Raw genomic sequence first — 20,498 nt, 5'->3', positions numbered from 1 at the left:
TGCCATTTTGAAATGCAAAATGTGTGTAAAGCAGAAAATGTGTTTAGACTTTCTGAGACTTGAGAGGAAGTTTTGCTCTCTGTGTGTCAGTTTAAATAATTGTGCTGTGCATGTCATTTTAGTGTGTTAGCAATTGGAAAAAACTGTAAACCCAGCCTCATCTATAAAGATGAACTCATGTGGGATTGCATGAGCATCCATTTCCAGTACTCTGAGAACAAAGAACAAAAATCTGTCAATATGGTGTTATCCAGTTCTACTGGATAACAGTCAATACAGTACTTACATCCACATATGCTCGTCTGACCTCTTTGTTTCCTTGAGAGTTTCTCTCAAACGGCACCTTATAAAGTTGTTTCATTCTAATTTGGTTTCGCTTGAGAATGCGAGCCAATGTGGACAGACTGACTCGTTGAATGTTGTGGAACAAGGTGTTGTCTTGGATGATGTGGCTTTGAATTTCTCGTAATCTGATTTCATTATGTTCCAAAACCAAGTTTACAATTCCAGCTTCCTGTACCCCGGTGAACATTCGGCCCCTTCCTCCACCATAGTGTCGTCTCTCAGTCCTTTAGAAAAAATTAAATAAAGAAATATACAGAGCTTGGACATTGCAGCCTAAATATTTCCCCCCCACAGTAGAGTACATTGTACAGGAAACTTGTACAGTTCATAAATGGCTGATGTCATACAGTAAGTAAACAGGTGTCACCCAACTGATGCACTATGTCATGGGGTGTACTGCATGTGTACTACATGAAATTTTAGTTACATACCTGTTCTCCAGTCTAAAGGTCCGGATGACAGAGGCGACAGTAAAACGGCTCAAGTTTGGCTGCACTCTCTGTCAGCCCATGGTTGATGACATGATCTACTAAGGTTGCTCGGATTTCATTTGAAAGTCTTTGTCTTCTTTGGCCATGAACTCCTCTACCTGCTCTACACCTACCTCTCACTCTTCCTCCCCCTCTTGTTCTCAACCTCCCTCTTCCTCTTCCTCTCTCTGCAACGTCTTCCATTGTTGCTGTTAAAAAAAGGTGCTCACCTGTGGTCTTTTTATAGTGCTTACATCCTGATTGGAGTGTTGGCAATTAACCAATGAGGTGTTTGGCCAGGTGGCACATGTAATTAGCCAAATAGCTCATGTAGTGTCATTTTGAATGGCAGTGTTTTGAAATGGCAAACATGTGACTTTGTGTCAGATTTTTGTGTCTTATGCAGGAAACTGTGTTCAGTTCATTTTAAAAAGTGCCATTTTAAAATGCAAAATGTGTGTAAAGCAGAAAATGTGTTTAGACTTTCGGAGACTTGAGAGGAAGTTTTGCTCTCTGTGTGTCAGTTTAAATAATTGTGCTGTGCATGTCATTTTAGTGTGTTAGCAAATGGAAAAAACTGTAATGACTGGTTAAGCACATTTCTTTTAAAAGGGAAAAAGAAGGCACTGTTCTTTGTAAACATCTGTCACAGTTTACAGACCAACTTCATGGTTCAACTTTGTTAGTAGTAGTAGTAGTAGTTGCACACACACACTGACGGTTGTCAAGTCAGGAATTATTAGCAATACTACGAGATCTTCTTTGCTCTCCGATAACTTCTGAGGCAAATGACTCTGATTCTTCAGCTGCTAAATGTTATCATCATGTTTCATCAACTATCTCCTAACTTTGTCTGTCTGGAAGTAGCATATTGTCGGTTTTCAAAAACAACGGATTGTTGGGACCTAAAACAACGGTGATAGAAACAGTGAGAAGGAACCAAAACAGTACACTTACTGACCAAAAAATCTAAATGCTAAAACATGCCACAAAGTTCCATAGGGGCTGAGGGGAACTGCAGTCAGATAATAATTCTATGTGAATTTCATCACTTTGAGCATCTTCTTTCATGTATACGTAGTCTCTGGATTATGGTTAATACAAAAATAGTAATTGTACCCAGTGTATACATTGCCATTATGAACGCTGAAGACACTGGCCAGAGCTATGGAAATAAAACCCAAATGTAATAAACTGCTGTTTTCCTTTTTTTTTTAAATTTTATTTGGATTGCTATTTTTTTCTCTAAAGCCAATAAGAAACTAGAAAGGCACTCAGAGACCACAGACCTCTGCCAAGGTCATGACCTATCTTGCAATGTTAACAAAAGTGAAAAATAATTTATGTATTCGCCCTGTGATTAGCATTGGGCTCTTCCCTGGCCCATGCTGCACCATACCATCAAGTTTCATGACCGAATTGAAGAAGAAAAAGACAATAGTCTCATCTTTCTCATAGCAGACAATTTCAAATGTCAGGTGTAAGCAACATTAATAATGGCTCTGTTCCATTAAATTAAGGTGGCCCAGTAAAGACCTTTTTATTGATTGATTGGTTGTTATCTTTATTTTGAACATGTAAATAAAATTAAAACAAAAGAAAAAATAGTAATAAGACAACAATTATACAACAAAAATAAAACTCCATTGTTTACGGAACTTAAAAACCTCTATTTACATGTGCAAAAAGGAGTAGGCAGAAGTAAACCTTATATACTCCTACCCCTTTATACCTTTTCTACCCTGTCAATTAAAATACTACAAATATTAAGTCTACTTGGATAATAAATCTTTAATCAATGAAAATATATATTCATACGTTCTATTCACATTCATGTATTTACCCATACACAACAATATTTATACACATTCTACAAATTATTCAATATTTTCAATATGAGCCCAGATTAATGATTGCATCGTGCTTCTCCCTATCTCTGAAACATAATTTCTTTAAACATCTGTTTGAATTGGAATATGTTTTGACATTGCTTCAAATCATTATTTAGTTTATTCCACTGTTTAGTGCCACTGACAGATAAACAGAAGCTCTTCCTTGTTGTTCAAAAACTTGTTTGTGGTTCTCTGGAGGCTCAACGCAGAGCTTTTGGCGTAGCCTACGTAAGAGGCCTGGTGTTTATGCTTGCACGCAGGTGTGTGCGTCGAGCCGGCATGTGTGTGTGTGTGAGTGATAGAACGAGGAATTAGCTTTGGAGCGAGTACCAACTCTAGAGTTATAATGAGAATAGTTTTCTGACCAATTTGGGAAATCTGTAGCAGGAAAAGTTAACACTCCTCTTGATTTCATGTTGTTTATGGAGAAGAAGAACCAGGAAATGAGTCAGGGGAAATGCAACGCTACCAAGCCACGGCCGAGCAACGTGCATTGCTGCGACGTGTAGTCACATTTTTCAAGAAGTGCACATCAGGCTACGGCGTAGGCTCCGGCGAAGATGCAGAGCGCTCGGCGGGGGTACGCTGTCGATTCTACGCACAACCATAAAACGGGCTTTAAGCCATGCCAGTGAGCCAGCATGCACAAAGGATCTTGGCACTGATGCAGCTAAATGGAATGTTAATGTGATTAACTATGCCTGTGTTTGACAAGTCAAACTGCTGTGAGAAACATCGATTAAAAACGATTAGTGAGTATAATTTCATACACAAATAACATAGGTTGCACACACTACATAATTTGTAAAATCAAACACTGTATGATTTAAAGCCATATACCTGTCAAAACAAATAATTTAGTTTGATTTCATAATCAGATCCCTAAAGAATACAGTGAAAACAAATCACTCTTAATCAATGGGATTTACATGGAACGTTTCCTTCAAAATTTCCCTGACACCAAAGCAGGGAAGAAATATAATAATTTGTGAGTTTCGGTTAGTAGCCTATGTAGGTGTGCCAGTGAAATGAGACTGAGCAGATCAGGCTGCTGGGTTTGTTGGACATGGTGTAGAGCTGTTCGCAGCATGCACCAGCCCCACTTCACATGCAAGTTTGACACAAAATGAGTGGGCCTAGTTTTATCACACTTTGTTGGCAACATAGTTGTAATTTTAATTACCTCGCACCTTGAGTCCAAAACCACTATGAGGTATCAGAGTATATGAGGCTGTTGGCCAGTGATGAGCACCACTCCTGCAAGGCTGACGGGAAAATAGAAACCCACTGGAATATGATATGAGGGAAATGACTGACTCTGATCCTTCAGCTGCTAAATGTTCCTCTATATACTTGCTCCTAACGGTGTCTGTCTGCAGGTTTTCAGAGGGTTTTTTTTACTAAAAACTAAAACAACAGATTGTTGGGACCTAAAACAACGGTGATGGGAACAGAGAGAGAAAACCAAAAGTACATTTACTGACCAAAAAATGTAAGCGCCAAAACATGCTACAAAGCTCCTTAGGGGCTGAGGGGAACTGCAGTCAGATAGTAATTCTATGTGGATTTCATCATTTTGAGCATCTTCTTTCATATATACGAAGTCATATGAATTATGGGTAATGTAAAAACAGTAATTGTAGCCAGTTTATGACTACATTATTATTATGAATGATAAAGACGCCGGCCAAAGGGTCTGAGGTTTACTTCAATATACATTCCTCAAAATTGGCGTTTTCTTGTTCTTTATTTATGTAAGTGTATATTGTGCATCTTTTTAGCTAATATAATGCAATTAACTTTCTTTTATCTAATTGTTTTCTGTTCCCAAAGACAGTTTAGTTGACTCTTACAGTTCTCATCGTTATGAAAATGTAACCCTCCTGTTGTCCTCAGGTCAAATTTGGCCCATTTTTAAAGTTTGTATATCAGAAATATAGGTTTCTTTCCACCAAATTGCCCAAAAATAACATGGACGGTTCCACACAACGTTATTCACAAGTAAAATTAAGGATCAGTTTCAGTTTCTCTCATTACATTTTGGGAGATTTCTCATATTTCTGCTGTTTAATCTCAAAAATGATTTCATAAAAATTAAGTTTATTGACCATGAATTCCAAGAGTAACTGTAAAACTAGTGTTTATAATTGTGTTAGCGGTGTACACACTGGTGAAAAAAAAGGGTTGAAAACTTGTGAGAAAAAGTGATAATCAAACAATCAACGCAACAAAAATGGAACAGAAATATCAAAAAAGCGACAAAATGACAAAAAAGCAACAGAAACATTGGCAAAACAACCGCAACTAAACAAAAAGCGCCGAAAACTTTGGCCGGAAGCCTAGAAAAAAATGCAAAGAACTCTTGAAACATTATTCATTTCTTTAGCTGGGGAGGACAATGCAAGCAGCCATTTTCAGCAAAGATGCTTAGTGTATCCGCTTCACTAGCAACTGTGTCACCTTCCAGACAAGTTTGACGGTAACAAATCTGACATTTCAAGTTTACAGTCATTTCTGTACATCCAATTGTGAGGTTTGAAAATCACTCCCTTATTCACTCATTCATCAGTAACATTCACTCTTTTGAGGGTGTGAGCAACGTCTAACATAGCCTGGAGCACAGCCTTTCTCTCCTCCATATTCTTTTCTCCAAATCAGCCCACAAACAACTTGAAGAAAAAAACTTTTGCATTTTTTTTCTGTAAACAAAATGATGAAAAAAAACACATGAAATAGGACTTGAAGCAGTGACAGCAAAACTACTAAAGTGATTACACAGCTGAGTCATTTTACATTCACTGTCTATTCCCAGAATGTGTCAGACCTGACAGTCATCACCTCTAGACAAAAAACACAGACAAACTACTACAGAGCACCTGTTGTGAGATGAAGAAGCTCATAAAAAATGAAGGCCTAAAAAATGACCATGGCATTGACTAAACGCATCTACAACAGACTTGATTAATGTTTGTCATGACCTGGTATGCATGACTGTCACTTGCAAACTTCATGTATCTAACATAGGACTAATAACAAAACCACAAGCACTAGAGTAATCACAGAAATTTGAGGCATCAAAGGTGCCTCTGTCCTTTTCGACCCTCGCTTTGAAAATGGAAAATTTCCTCAAGCAAACCCCAATAATGCAGAAAAAAATGGAAGGAATCTTAGCTAGCCTCTCAATAGATTTTATCGTAAATGATCTCTAATGAAAGGGAAATTTCCTAATATATGTTTGATCTTAAAACAATTTGTGTGGCTGTGTTGAGAAAAGGACTGAAGCTAAGGGTTGATCAGGACTGATTGTGGACTAAAGTTACCAGTCTGGAACCCCTAGGCCCCCTGTGCATCTCTGTTGCTGTTTCAATTTAGGTTGCAAAAATTCCTATTCCCATTGGTAGACATACTAGGTTTGGAATGATAGTCACACTTATATAAGATCAGTCTGAGTAAAATAAATAATTTAAAAAAAGGTTTTGAGTGTGCTTTTTAAATCATTATGTCCTAAGCATTAGCCAACTTCAAGAAGAGCTTTAAGATGCGTGTATATATCTACAGTCTGACTACCAGCTCCTGTCTGAAGAAGCAAGCCATGTGGCATGAAAAACATGTCACAGAGGAGCGCAGCTTTGTTCTCTCCTCCACCTATTCATGCGCCCAAGACTCCTCCACATGCTGCTTTTTATTACACTGTGTTGTGGCACCTGTAGAGGGCTGAGACAGGGATGTATACACAAGTCAACCAGGACCATCTGCAGCCTGTAAATGTTTGCCAGAGTGTGATACATTCTTCATTGGTCATGGCCCATCAGCTTTTTTTATGCTGACAAAGAAGAAAGAGCAACAAGAAGAAAAACAAATTTAGTTAAGTGACTACATAGATGACAACAAAAATAAATTATCGTCTGCCCGCTATCACACAGATTGTTTGTTGTTATGAAATGTAAATAGAGTATAGTTGTTTTGAGTTTCAGTATTTGACTGCTAACATGGTGGGACATTTGTAATGTAAATAGAATTTGATTTTTTCATTTCAAAGATTACAAAAACATGGATCCCACCCTTTGCACACTTTGCTCTACACTGGCATAGTGTCAGTCAGTTTTAGTTTAAGTTTACCTTTAAAGTGGCTATATGTAACTCTCAGTTTTTGTTCCTTCAAGCGGTGGTGTTTTTACCATACCTGCTGTCATAAAGACAATTTCTTTACGTGCTTTATTGCCCACTGTAGATTAATGAGTTTGCGTTACTACGTTAATATGTATATGAGGTCATATACGTATTTGCAATGAATATTTTGCCCAGCAGAAAATAATTTATTTACAATAAGAGAATACTTTACAGATGCATTGTTGCATTTCAAGTGTTGCATATGGTAGCATAGCCTACTTTGGATGTATCATCAGCTAAACCACATATCCCTGTCCCAGTGTCACAAGCCAAAGCATTGAGAGATTGTTGAAGCAACCAATGTAGTAATAACTTATATAGTGCATTTCATGAAACCCAAGGACGCTTTCCACAGGTACAAGGGAAACAAGGGAAAAGAAAATAGTAGGCCAACACAAACAAAGACCAAAAGGAATAAATTGTCTGTGCTAAATGGAAGGGGGACATAATTCAATCTAGGCTACTGGTGTATGACCCCATCACGCAATGTAAAGTTATTTTATGAAAGAAATAGACATATTACATATCTGAGGGCATTTCCGGGGACATTTTTGAGTCATTAACAATCCTGCAATTGTCTCCATCTATTGAAAGCCAGAACTAGATTGACTAGGATTCACCCGTTGTTGTTCACTTTCCCGTTTAGCTTTTAATTGTTCTTTGTCTAATTTCAATATTTTCTGTGATGGTCCTACCCCAGTATCAGCCATTACCACAGTAAATAACTTCTAAAATAAAATTAAAATACAATTACAAATACAAATACAAAGAAATCTTCTGCTACTTTTGACCTGGCTGGATACAATAACACAATCTTTCCGGTGTTACACTGAAATTTGTAACCTGTCAGAATGTGTGCTCTGTAGTGCCGGCTGCCTGCCGTAAATCATTTTGTGACTTAGCAACAAAAATTGGACCCGGGCAAAGTCATCAATAAAAACTGAAATACCGACCTAACGTACGTCCTTCTATCAATCATTTAGATGTGATAAAAATTGTGACTGAGTCTGTGTATTTGTTGGACCATTTATGTTTTTTAGCTCCACTGGGTTCTGGCATTGAATCCCTACAACCCTCCAAAAGTGGTTGTAGAATAAATGTTAATATAATCTTCAGGAATGTAAGAATGATGTCTGAAACTATGAAGCTAAGACAGGTTTCTTACTCTTTAATATTAAAATGTTGTATAAGATATCTATTTCTATAAATCAAATTAACATTGAGGGTTCAAACCACCTTTCCCTTAGATAGAATTGCAACCACCAGAGGGCAACACTATCAGTGTCTCTTCCCAAAGCTAACACTAACTCTTAACCATTCAATGGACCTTTTCACTTTTGTTGCTCAGAGGTTTTTGACTGCAGGTTGTTGTCCATCTAGCCACATTCGAAACATCTATTGCAGTGAAAGCTGAGATGTTTACAGAAAACAACAACCAGGAAAGGGCAAGAAAGACAAGTGTTCGGCATCCATTGGGAGGGAAATTCAAGTTAGCGATATGCACCCCAACGATCTAAACCCGAACATGGGTAGAAAATGTACAGATTGTTTTTTAATGGAGTGCACGTGAAGTCATTGCTTTGTCTACTCTGTTATGTTGTTGCCCCTGAATCTTCCTTTTTCTTGCCTGTCTGTGCTATAAATCCAATGTTGTCCTCGTCTGTACTTTATCCAAAACACTGTGCACACTGTAATGTTACATCTCAGCTGGAATATATTTACACAGTGAAGGAAGTCACCTAATAGGAGGGTGTAGCTGCCTGTCTGTCTGACAGCTTCTCTCAAAGAAAACAAAACATTAATAAATAAATAAATAAATAATACATAAGGAAAACACTCAGTTTCCTCTGGTTTATCATACTCGTATCCAAAATCCTGAGGGGCCAGAGCCGTGCTGCAGAGTTTGCGCTCCAACGTGCTGTACTGCAATCAAAAACACCTGGCCTCGGGCCTTGGAATGGTCACAACATTACAGCACATAAACGAGCCAACTACTCCATATAGAGGCCCCATAATTGTTGGACTGAAGAGGATTTCTGCTTTTTTTACTGCACGGTTTTACTATTGTTATAAGACACAATACCCAGGGCCAAACTTAACCATCCAATACAGACTTTATGAACATAATTTTACAAACAAATAGGGATTATCCACATAGCTGTACTACGCTGACTCACCAGAGCTGTGAGACTCTGCCTGGCATGGGAAATAAAGTGAACTGTCCTTCAGCTTTAAATGATTTATAACACCCACACATATCTGTTTCACACCTGCAACACACACAAAAAGGATTTGGCATGAATATTGCACTTGACATTATTGTATTTTACTGAAATTTGTAAGATTTGGCAGGACTCAGAATGGCTGAATTTACACTTCTGGTGCTTGTTAGTTGGGATGTTCTAAAATCAAGGAGCATGATTTCACTCAAGCAGTAATGAAAAACAACATGATGTGTTTTGGTCCGCCCTTGTTTCTGGATAGCTTACAATTGATGTCACAAACAATACAGGCCAATAAATTATACCTTAATACACTGGTACTCACTTGATTGCCACAAGTGACATTACCCAGAGTTTTATAATCCTTCGATCAGGCGATTACCGAAAACAATGCATTGAGACAATCAACAGTATTTTCCACTTGTATTGGAAATGTGCATCAGATTAATGTGAAGGGATGTCTCAGACATTAAAGGAAGAGTTTACTCAGAACAAGCAGATTTATGTATCAAGCTATCCAACATTACTTACAATAGGTACCATTATCAGAATGTGAAAGCTTATGACGTCATTTAAGTATAAAAATGATTTGAGGGCTAAAACGTCACTTAAAGCAAAATGAGGGGCATAAACAAAGAAAATGTGTCGACTCGTATAAATGCTTGCGGAGAGAAAAAAAGTTGGACAAAAGTGCATTGTTGTTGTAACATTAATGGGGATGCAAAAATAAGATTTTTCCCTCCTCATTATGACCAAGCTGCCGAGCAGGGTCTCTGGTTTCTCCCTCCTGCCGTGCCCTGGCACCCCCGCAGCATCCCCACAGAGACGGCTTCCTTGCCGTGATGAGCTTTTGACAGGCCCCAAAACAGCCTGCTTAATGCTGTGCCAGGCCAGACATGGAGCGGCTGGGATGCTGGCAGCTTCTTGGCCCACACCATGCATCACGGGCCTCAACCCATTTTACCCCTAGTTTTCCTCCCCTCCCTCTCTCTCTCTCTCTCTCTCTCCCCCTTTCTTACTAGTGCCTCAGGATTGTTATGCAAAGCTTTCCAAGCAGAGATGTGGGAGTTCTTTTGAGCACAGATGTATCCAAATCATATTTGTATAATCTCCTGTCATGGCGAGAGATGTAGTGTCCAGGCTGAGGGCTGCTGTTATCTGTGGCAGAGCAGCCAGGTGCAAGGCTGGGGCCCCACCTGGGACATTTACCACACCTTTGAAACACAGAGACTCAGTATCTTGAATCAAACAGTAATTTTAGCGCTATGTTGCAAATAACTGCTGACATCTGTTGATCCATCAGATTTTCTCAGAGATGGTGACTCTGTCCTTTTGGTTAACACAAGTTCCTTACAGTTGCATGGTTATTGATCATCTGCACAATAGCAAATTAAAAACATATATAGAGGAAAGTAACAGCATCCATGTCTTATGTCAGTAAAACAACAGTTTTTTTTTAAGATTTAGCATGAAAACTTGACATGAGAATAAAAGCCCAGACAAAAAAAACAACGATGCGCTACTGCCACCCAGTGTTGAACAATGAGAGAGTTCAAATCAACATGTAGTCCATCTGCTACGAGACGTGACTCCACAAGGATAACTCATTACAGCTATGCCATGCCTTTTCCATTTGTGGTCAGTTTTATGGCTTTTGAACTGTAAACATTGTTCCAAGGAAAAGGAAACACATAACGCTTGTGTTGTGACATTCTTATCTCACTGAAACTCTAAGGGCTGGGTTATTGTGCATATATTAAACCTGGTAGTCACTCAACTATTGGAGAAAATAACCTCTTGGCGAAGAAGAAAAATAACTAAACCTTGTCTTTTAATCAAAACACAAGTGTGCTCAGTAAGATAACAGTGCATGCACATTTTATTGTAGTTTGCAGGCTATCAGAAGCACATGTTCAAAATCAACTTAAAGCTGTAATTCCTTATTGATTATGTCTGTTAAATCAAATTCATTAAAACAGGATAGCTATAAAGAAGCCTCTTTTGAGAAGGATGTGAGACATGGGCTGCTGTTATTTGAGACAGAGAAATGGGCCTTTACTCGAAACAACACTTGAAACTGTGAAATAAAGCAAGGCTGCTGAGATTTTTACACTTAACAGTTTACCATGTGTAAAAACAAAAACACACATTGGAAACGGCTTCCAGCGACCACACAGACTTCCACTGTGTCCACAGATAGATGGTGGAAAACTATTAGTTTGTCTAAATAATCTATGCATGCTTATGAACCACAATGGACAGAAGAAAACTGTTATGCATATTTTAGTTTATTGGAATGATTTACTTTACAATAAATCACATATGAGGTGAAAATTTGATTTGTGCAACTTTTCCTTTTCCTGCTGTGGAATGTAACAAAGGCCATTTACTGAAGTGCTATATGAGCACAATTTTGTGGTACTGAAACTACGTAATTACGACTCTGTTGTAATTGGTTAATTAATTTAAAAATTACCATTGCATACAAGTTGGCAAACAAGTATGAAAGTAATAGTGTATAGAATTGACAACAGGTATTTGTGTGCAGCAGGATGTAGTAAAGAGAGAGACTGACGGGTAAATATTTTCTCTGCTGCTGGAGGTCCAGGTAGCACATTTCTACAGAACACATTTCCACAGTGACATCTTTTCGGAAGGGGACAAGCAAGATAACGATTGTTGGCATCCATAAAGTCAATATGTCCCATGTACAGAGTTTTGATGAGATTGAATTAAAGATTCATCACCTGCAGATCTGATCAAATTGTGCTGACCATCTACATCTACATGAATTTTTTGTAAAACACCTGATGCAGTTCAGGCTACAATGAACAGAACATGGTCTGATTCTAATATGCTGTAATGCCAGTGTCTGAGTGTAGTATTTGACAGACAAACACTAGCTCTGAAAATGAATGAGAAAACTTAATCCCAAGAATGTATAAATGCAATAAATCATTCCCCGTGACTATGTTTTACATCAGGCCCTCAGTTCAAGGCACCTCTGTCTATTTTTCTTCTTCAGACAGATTCACGCACCAGTCAGGGAATAATTTCCTATCAACATTGCTGGTGAGACAGCTGCAGGACTCTCATGAATGTTGCAGCCACATATCATGCTTCCTCTGGTAGTCAACACTCATGACATGAACTATGTGCGAGCTTCCTCACACACACGTTTCATGGTGAGATAAGTGGAGATCTCAGCGCAGTCCTGTCAGGAAAGTATTTACTTTCTTCGTTGCCACGTCAAAGAGAACACACACACACACACCACACACACACACCGTAAAAGTTTGTTTCTCATTCACAGCTTCACAGCTCGTGGCATTTGCATATAAACATTTGCTCAACTTTCCCACTTAAGAAACACACAAATGAGCTTGTATTCCTCCAACCTGCTGTGAGGTTTGTCTTCCACATGTTAAGATTAGTAAAATTTCAAAATGTCAGTGAATGAAATGCTCAAAAAGAAGTTTCACTTGACTTGACGTAGTCAGCGCTGGAAATTACATTTACTCAAGTACTTGTGACAGTTTTTAGGTACTTGCACTTTACATGAGCTTTTCCATTTGATGTTACTTCTTACTACATGTATCTAACAGCTATAGTTAAGGGTTACTTGTCAGATTGAGATTTTACATTTTTTTTAACATTTAAACATAATAATCTTATAAAGTACAAAACAGAGGTTTCCTACCTTAATGGCTTGTCACCCCTTTTGTAAAACTGGTATCCAGTTGTGTTTTATTGCCAAGTTTTCAGCAGTTCCACAAAGAGCCATTTTTCCGTCTGAGGTGGTTTCCTAAATGACTGATTAAAGCCCAAAGAGGTAACATTATTCAATATTTCCCCAAAAAAATTAGGGAAAAGTCACAAAAATCAATATAAATTTGTGTTGCAGAACTGTAGTTTGGAGGGCCCAACCCCTAGATTGGAAACCATAGAACCTAACTATTTAACTGTATATATAGTAGTTAACAAGCTCCACCTCAACCAGCTATAGCAGTAAAATGCTGCTTACACATTATTGCATCAACACTCTAATAATGTCAGATATAATTATATGGTCACAGGTTTTTACCACAGAACAAGTATTTCTACCTTCATATTTTAAGTACATTTAGATGATTATACTTTTGTACTTTTACTTAAGTAGAATTTTGAATGCAATACTTTAACTTGTAGTATAACTGCCTTTTTACATTTTTGTATTTTTACTTTAACTGAAGTAAAGGATTTGAGTACATTTTCCACCAGTGATTCCAGTGCAGTATGAGGGAGAGCTGGTTCTGATTGGGATAAGGAGATAGGGTTGTAACCTTATCTGCAGAAAGCTGCTGTGTGCTGCATTATTTCATCTCCTCATGTGCCCTGAAAAAATATGACAAAAACATCAGAGAATGGAAAAAGCATGATCTCAGAGTTTGTAACCTGGCATATATAATCCAATCATTCTGCTGAGGGCCTAACTTGTGTTTAACGCCAGTCTATACATCATACTGTATATCTAATTTAAGGCTGAGCTGACTGGTCTTTGAAGAAGCAGTTTTGAAATCACATTCCAGTTTCCCCTCCCAAACAGCAAATTATTTCTATTCCCGCAAGACGTGTGATTTCGGACTCAGAGTTGGAGCAAATCACTTGCAGACTACTTCACGAGGAGCTTATTAATCTGAGAGAAGGGGTCTGGGATTCAAGTTGAAGTATAAACAACCTCATCATCAATGGACAATGTAAAAAAAGGAGCTTTGACTAGAGAGTGTGTGCTTGGTTCCACCTCAACAACATCCGTTCAGAGTTAGGTTTGACGCCAGATACCACAGAGAAAAGCTAAAGCAAAAATGTGCCCCATAATTGGTAACAGTCTTTGAATTTATGTAAGCAAGGTAGGCTGTAATTAATCCCAGCACAATGAGGATCTTCTGCGAAGCGTGCTCATGTATTTGTTATAGGACGTCACCAATGGGCCACTCTGGAGCCCATCAGATAGTGTCTAAATACACAGCAATCACATGGGCTTTTTGCCCCCCCTAAAACATCTCCTACCAATGCCTCAGCAAAAATTACCAAAGGTTATCAAGGGGCATCTACCACCAGACTCTGACCTACATGAATCCACCCTCATTTCCGCCAAAATGTGCCTCAGTGCCTTATTTCTTCCTCATTAAAATCCCTGAATCAGGCTGTTTAAATTAAGATGGCCTGCGGTCTTCTGCGAGGGTTGGAAGACAGATGATGGGAAAGGCAGTTTGGAAAGATGCTGAACGTAGCTGGCACTTCTTATCTACCACATATTAGCAAAGTCGAGAAATGGTATTTGCCATGTAGCATTTGCCTGCTGCCGTCCCATCATCGCCTGCCATTCCCAGCAACAACATGATCCAAATTAAGTCCAGATGTCTCAGCCATCAAGCTTCAATATTTCACTAACTCAGCATTAATCTTATCAAGTGTGTCACAGATCCCTGCTTGATAACATCTCACAGGATTCTGGAAAATCAGTGCCTGCAGCTGACCACAGCTTCATTAGAAACTGATATCAGCTCGCAGGTTTATGTTGCAGATCATCGTCAGAAAGCAGATCATATATAAGGAGCAGTTTTTAGGTGAAATTACTTGATACTTCCTTATCCAGATGTGGAGAGTAACAAAGCGCTAAACTTGTGTACTATAGCATAATTTTGTCTTAAATGTTTTTAGAATTGACACTCTATTTCAGTAGGCAATAATGTACACAACGTTTTATATCAGGTGTGTAAAACCCATTAAATATGACACGTATAATACTTTACATTTGCAATGCACATTATCACACGTGTAGATGGTGTCAAATGAATTCATTAATATACTGTATGAACTAAACAAGTGTTGAGAGATCGTATCATTTTTTGTACATACAATAAATTAGACTGTATTCAAATTTTTGCCAGTTTAGAATTCACTTTAGCCCTCGTACTTCCATCTACTGCCGGTTCAGTTCTGTGGCGGAGCAAGCTTGTTTTTTCTTGATACATCGCCACTAACTTTCTAATAGAAAAATTAGATTGTCAGGTACATTTAACACTCAATACAACATCCTTTATTTTTGATGCTCTCATCAGGGAGCAGTTTAATTCTAAAAAAGAGAAATTAAAGAATATGTCTTATGGATCCATTTCATCTGCACTAACAAAATGGCACTTTGCAGTGTCTGTAATAAAAAAAATGGATATTTACATGACTTTACACAAAAACACAACCATTTGAGAAATCAGACGCATTTATTGAATTCTGTAATAATTAAATCTGACACAGCTATTTTGAAGCTGTAAACAGTCCTTTGTACATTTGTGCCAAAACAGTCGGCTCCACCTGCTGATGATCTTTGAGTGCCAATATTAACACACTAAAATAGATATTTCAACATTCAATACTTTTCAGGCCCAGAATTCCCTGATGTCATCAGCATCAGTATACTGATAAGAAACATTGCCCTCATGATACATTCCTCAAATGTAGCATTTAAGACACCTAGTCAACAGCAGGTATTAGAATTACTGCAGGACACTGACACAAACCCAATACAAACAGAATGACAATTAAGTGAGCTAGTTTCTCAACCTGCCATTTCCTGAGCTGAGTCTGGGATACCAACTATGCCTTCACATGGTGCAAAGACACTTTTCCTATCTTAAGAATTCTTGTCTTTGGAATGAAAACCCTGTTTGATGGATACTTATTGCAAGGTCCAAAGCCTGTTTCCCTTAGGGCCAAGCTCACACTGGTTTCCCCTGCTCCGGCCTTCCAGGATCAGTCCTCCTCTGAGGAGAGCTGGGATCCTTCATCGTGATCCTCTCTGTAGGCAGCCATGGGGCCACTGTCAGGAGTGTAGCTCCCCATAGAGATCTTCAATCCGTCAGACAGTTTCTGGGAAGCCAGCTTGGCCTGCAACTCCTGAAATTAAACACAGAGAAAAAACTGACATGAATAGGCTGGTAAACAGAAAACAAGCACATTATTATAAAGCTGCACACCCATAGCTATTAAACCCTTAATAAAAGTAGGACTGATAATAAGCTTAACAGGCCTCTGTAAGTTGACAACAGCCCACTGTCTGACGTTTGGCTCTGAAGTCTGTACTTTGGATGTGAAGTGATCCACAGCCTGAACGCTGCACTCTAAAGCTGATGAGCGCTCTGATTAGGACTTTAATACAATTCATGCTTGGATTTATTTTTAATCACTGCCACATAGTAGTGGCCATTGTATAAACTCAATTTGTTTGAGTTTCACAGAAAAACTTAAGTTTTTGTATTTTTTAAAAGTTTTTTTATTGTTTAAAATAAGGCCATGTTCATAACTACTTTGGCACTCTGTGATAAAACGCAGCACTAAATAAAGCAGGATCCAGCAAAATAGTGGAACATGCACTACTTTTGTTAGACCACAGTGCAATGGCATCTGTCAAGGCGTTGTGGTGAACAATCAAATATGAGCAAGTGCACATTTCTGGTAATTACTTAGACAAGCGTCGCATACCTAAAAAAAAATGTATTGTTACTGTTACTCAAACTGGATTTCCTGGATCATAATTTCATGCTGTTCAGGCTGTTTTTGGTCTGAACTCCCGTCAAATATTTGTAATTCAACATAGCCAATTGAAACCAAGGAAAATAAATACTGTTGCCTCAAAATATTATTACCCAGCATAGTATGAACTTTATTTAGTTAATGTCAAAATTTGATTCTGGCAAGTGAACATTTCTGACCCTGTCAGGCTACACTTACACTGCTCCATTTTGGTTTTAAAGCAGTGTTTTGAGCCACAAAACAATCTTTGTGCACACAAGAGTTTTAGCTACAGCAGCAGAAATATTCTCAGTTTAGACTAACACGCCCAAACAGCATATCTTAAGGTGAGGTGAGCGGAGTCAGTGCGAGTATCGCATGAGTGCAGCTTTGAGGGAAAATCAAGAAAAAGAGATAGCAAAGACAATGTAAAGTAAGTTAACAGTGAACAATAAAACAAGCTTCAACAAGCACAATTACTGTTTTCCATCAGATTGTTTATAGATCTTGTCATTTTTGATGGCAGCTTCATTTCATGAAGAAAAAGACGAAAAAGAAGTAAGAGAGAAAGCCCGAGGGACTGTGCTTTGTTGCAGGAAACAGTCAGCTGTTACTCAAATTGCTGTGCAGTTAAGTACTTGTTTCGTTTTTTACCTTTGTAGTGTTTTTAACCTTCTTAAAGGAATGGGTAGACCTGCATTATTACTGCATTGTCTGACGGCCAACGCAGGTAGTATGAATGCAGGCTTAGAGGCTCTGAAACTGCAGTAGTGCAGACATGAGGCATAAACATAGCAAAAGATATTTTAAACCAAAACGTAGCAGTGCAAATGTGGAAGATTTGGCTGCACTTACCTGCTGTTTCTTTGCTTGTTCCTTCAGGAGGATGGCCGACTCGTCCAGAGACAAAAGCTGAGCCGGACTGTAGTGAAGAAGAGGGAGTCTAGCTGCAGTGATGTCATCCAGGTGCTTTCTGTCCCGCTCCTTTCTGGCCTCCGCAGAGAGAGATGATGAGCTTTCAGAAGACTGGCTGGGTGACGAGGATCCTGATGGCGAGATGTCACTTCTTTGGGGCAGCCTGAAAACACAGTTAGGAAGATTATAAAGATGTTATTTACAATTAAACAAAATATAAAAAAGAAAGTTAATTGACACACATTACATCATTACGTATGTATTTTTGGAATAAATGTATGCAAAAGTAATCATCATATCATTAAAAAAATCAAAGTCCACTCACTGATTTGGTTTGAATTGTGGCTTCCGGAGAGCTGAAGTCTTCTCTGTTCTTTCCATTATGGATACATAGTGAGGCTTTTTTGGTATCTGCTTTTTGAGAAAGTAATTGTCTCCTGCTGTGCTGTTAAATGGGTCTTTGCACTTGCTACCGAAACCAGTATTACTTTCAGACAGTCTGACCCTTTCCAAGGCCTCCACAAGGTCACCCTCTTTTGTCTGATCAGAGTTCAGAGAGGCCCCAGCAGCAGCCATCTCCATGGTTTCACCAGCCGCCACTCTGGAGACAAACTGGTTCTTTTGCTCCAAAATGTTGTTTTCATGCACATGAGTTGAGACAGGTGAGGTCGCCATCTCCTGTACTGCATTGCCTGCTGCAGCCTCACCTTGTCCCTCTTGGTTTAAGGATGCTGGTGTGTCGGGAATAACACGTTGTTGCAAAGTGAAAGTCTGCTGATACTTGAAGTGTAACTCTGCCCTGGCAGCCGACACCAAGCTCTGTCTCCTCTCCTCTTCATCGTTGTGTGCAATGGCAAGGCGCACTTTCTCCGCAAATTCTTTTATCTTTTTCCCTTTGTCAGGAAGACTCTGTAAAAACCTCCTACAAACAACACAAATGCATTATTTGATGCTTTATTCAAAACAATCATCAAGATACAGATGGGAGACAAACAAACCAAGATTAAACGTTATGGGTAGGATAGATAGATAGATAGATAGATAGATAGATAGAAAGATAGATAGATAGATAGATAGATAGATTCAGATTGATTTTGCTATAAGTGTTCAGTTGGGTTAACATAGCATTTGCCATTTTCTCATTCATGAAACCATTCACTGAAATGAAATGCTCTGCATTTGTTATGTTTCTTATATTATTCATTCAGCTTTTTTCTTTTTCACTGTATTTTGGCTTAAATAATGTGACGTTGCATCCAATATTGTTTTATATTAATCATACTAGTATTTTATATTCTACTATCTGAGCTATTACTGCTGTATAACAATAACAGTTGGCCATAGGATTTTACCCTTGACATTTTAGTCAGATTAAAACTGTTTTATATGCTGACATCTATGTGTACATTTCTATGAAAAAAAACATCCTAAACTTTATAGCACATTAAACAAAACTCTATTTTAGAGAGAGATAATAAATCAGCTTTTGCGTGTTGTTTTCATTTTGCAGCATGGTTGTACAGTATAGGCTCTGCATCATAAACATAGTAAAGCTTTGCACTGTTTTCTTTTAGAAGCATTTTTGCCATCAGCTAGTCCAAATATGACGGAAATAAACTTGTTACCACCAATCAGTTCATTAACATACGACAGAGCCTTGTGTTTATATAACACTGTTTCAGTTCATTTTATTGAATACTGAGATAACTTGTTAATTTGTAGATGTGTAACACATATAGGCTACTACATATATTCACACACATACTATATTAACACAATAATATGTACACACATGTTGTGGGTGGGGAAAGCATCCTGTAACTTTCTGATGAGTAACATCACATCAGTGTAGCTTCTGGCAAGGTGGGGCAGCTCTCATTAAATAAAACTTATTTGTGCGCTTAAGTCACCACGTCTCTTCTCTCATACTCTTACTACAATATCAAACTACGTCAGCGAAACATTGCCTTAGCCCCAGTTTTAGCTATCTTTGGTATAATAAATTAATAAATAAATAAATACAAGGGAGGAACAAACTGGGGCTAATAGTGTGAGCTTACTTGTTAGAGAATATCTTCTCCTGTCGCAGGAGCAGTTCTTTGAGCTCCTCTTTGCTCTGGTTTCTTAGGTCTCCTGTCTGTCCCTGACGCACTGTCCACGACGAAGACATCACTGTTAGCTAGTGACAGTTAGCTACAGCCATTCACAAACACCTTGAGCTAACGTTTTAGTTTAACGCGCTAACGTTACTTACAAACTCTAACTAATCATACGCTAACCTGTTCAAAGCTCCGCCTGTTATTAAGTGACTTTTTAATAGTTATCGGTTAGACAGTTTTTAAAAACTCTAAAAGCGCCAGGTTCACTTCATCAACACATGAGACAACAACATTTCAAAGTGGGGTTCTTCTTCTTCTGTGTGAGGAATTCCAACTCCAGCTGAGGTATAGCTCTACCGCCCCCCATTGTACAGGACGCCGATTTTGTTTTTCCTGGGATGGCGAAGGCATGGTGAAGGCGTGACCCGCCCTACTCTCCCTCTGATTGGCTAGTACTCGTTTCTGGCTCTGGTTGGGTTGGTTAGAAATGTCAGTGTAAACCATTCATAGGCAGACTAATGCAGAGTGGGGCGGAACATGCCTTTACCATCTCTGGATAAAAACATTCTTGTGTTCAGGACAATATAGCGTTGTGGTTATAAAACTTGTTCATGTCAAGGACCCCTTAACTTACACAAATCAGACCAAAGACCTCCATTGGATGAGATGTTGTCCCAGGGTCCCCTATCTGATGGGGCTTTTGCTTTTAGATGTTTTATTACAGAAAGTGTATGAAACCAATGTATGATCAAAATAGTCCTACATTCTGTCATTGTGTTACTTATGGATGGAACTATAGTGAAAATATATGATTCCCTTTTTTGTTGGGGACCA

At 38.5% G+C, this 20,498-nt stretch overlaps 1 protein-coding gene across 1 annotated transcript; it reads right to left on the bottom strand.

Annotated features, from left to right (window-relative positions):
- Positions 1 to 15,348: 15,348 nt before the first annotated feature.
- polr2m (RNA polymerase II subunit M) lies at positions 15,349 to 20,007 on the bottom strand. The gene is made up of 4 exons (XM_032516052.1): positions 19,626 to 20,007; positions 17,891 to 18,487; positions 17,506 to 17,728; positions 15,349 to 16,035 (listed from the first exon to the last, which is right to left on the bottom strand). The coding sequence occupies exons 1-4, from the start codon at positions 19,733 to 19,735 to the stop codon at positions 15,892 to 15,894; spliced, it is 1,074 nt and encodes a 357-aa protein (XP_032371943.1). The 5' UTR covers positions 19,736 to 20,007; the 3' UTR covers positions 15,349 to 15,891.
- Positions 20,008 to 20,498: the final 491 nt, after the last annotated feature.

The sequence above is a fragment of the Etheostoma spectabile genome, chromosome 1, assembly GCF_008692095.1.
Source record: "Etheostoma spectabile isolate EspeVRDwgs_2016 chromosome 1, UIUC_Espe_1.0, whole genome shotgun sequence".
NCBI lineage: Eukaryota > Metazoa > Chordata > Actinopteri > Perciformes > Percidae > Etheostoma > Etheostoma spectabile.
The sequence above is the reverse complement of the archived record's forward strand: the minus strand, read 5'-3'. Positions and strand labels throughout refer to the sequence as shown.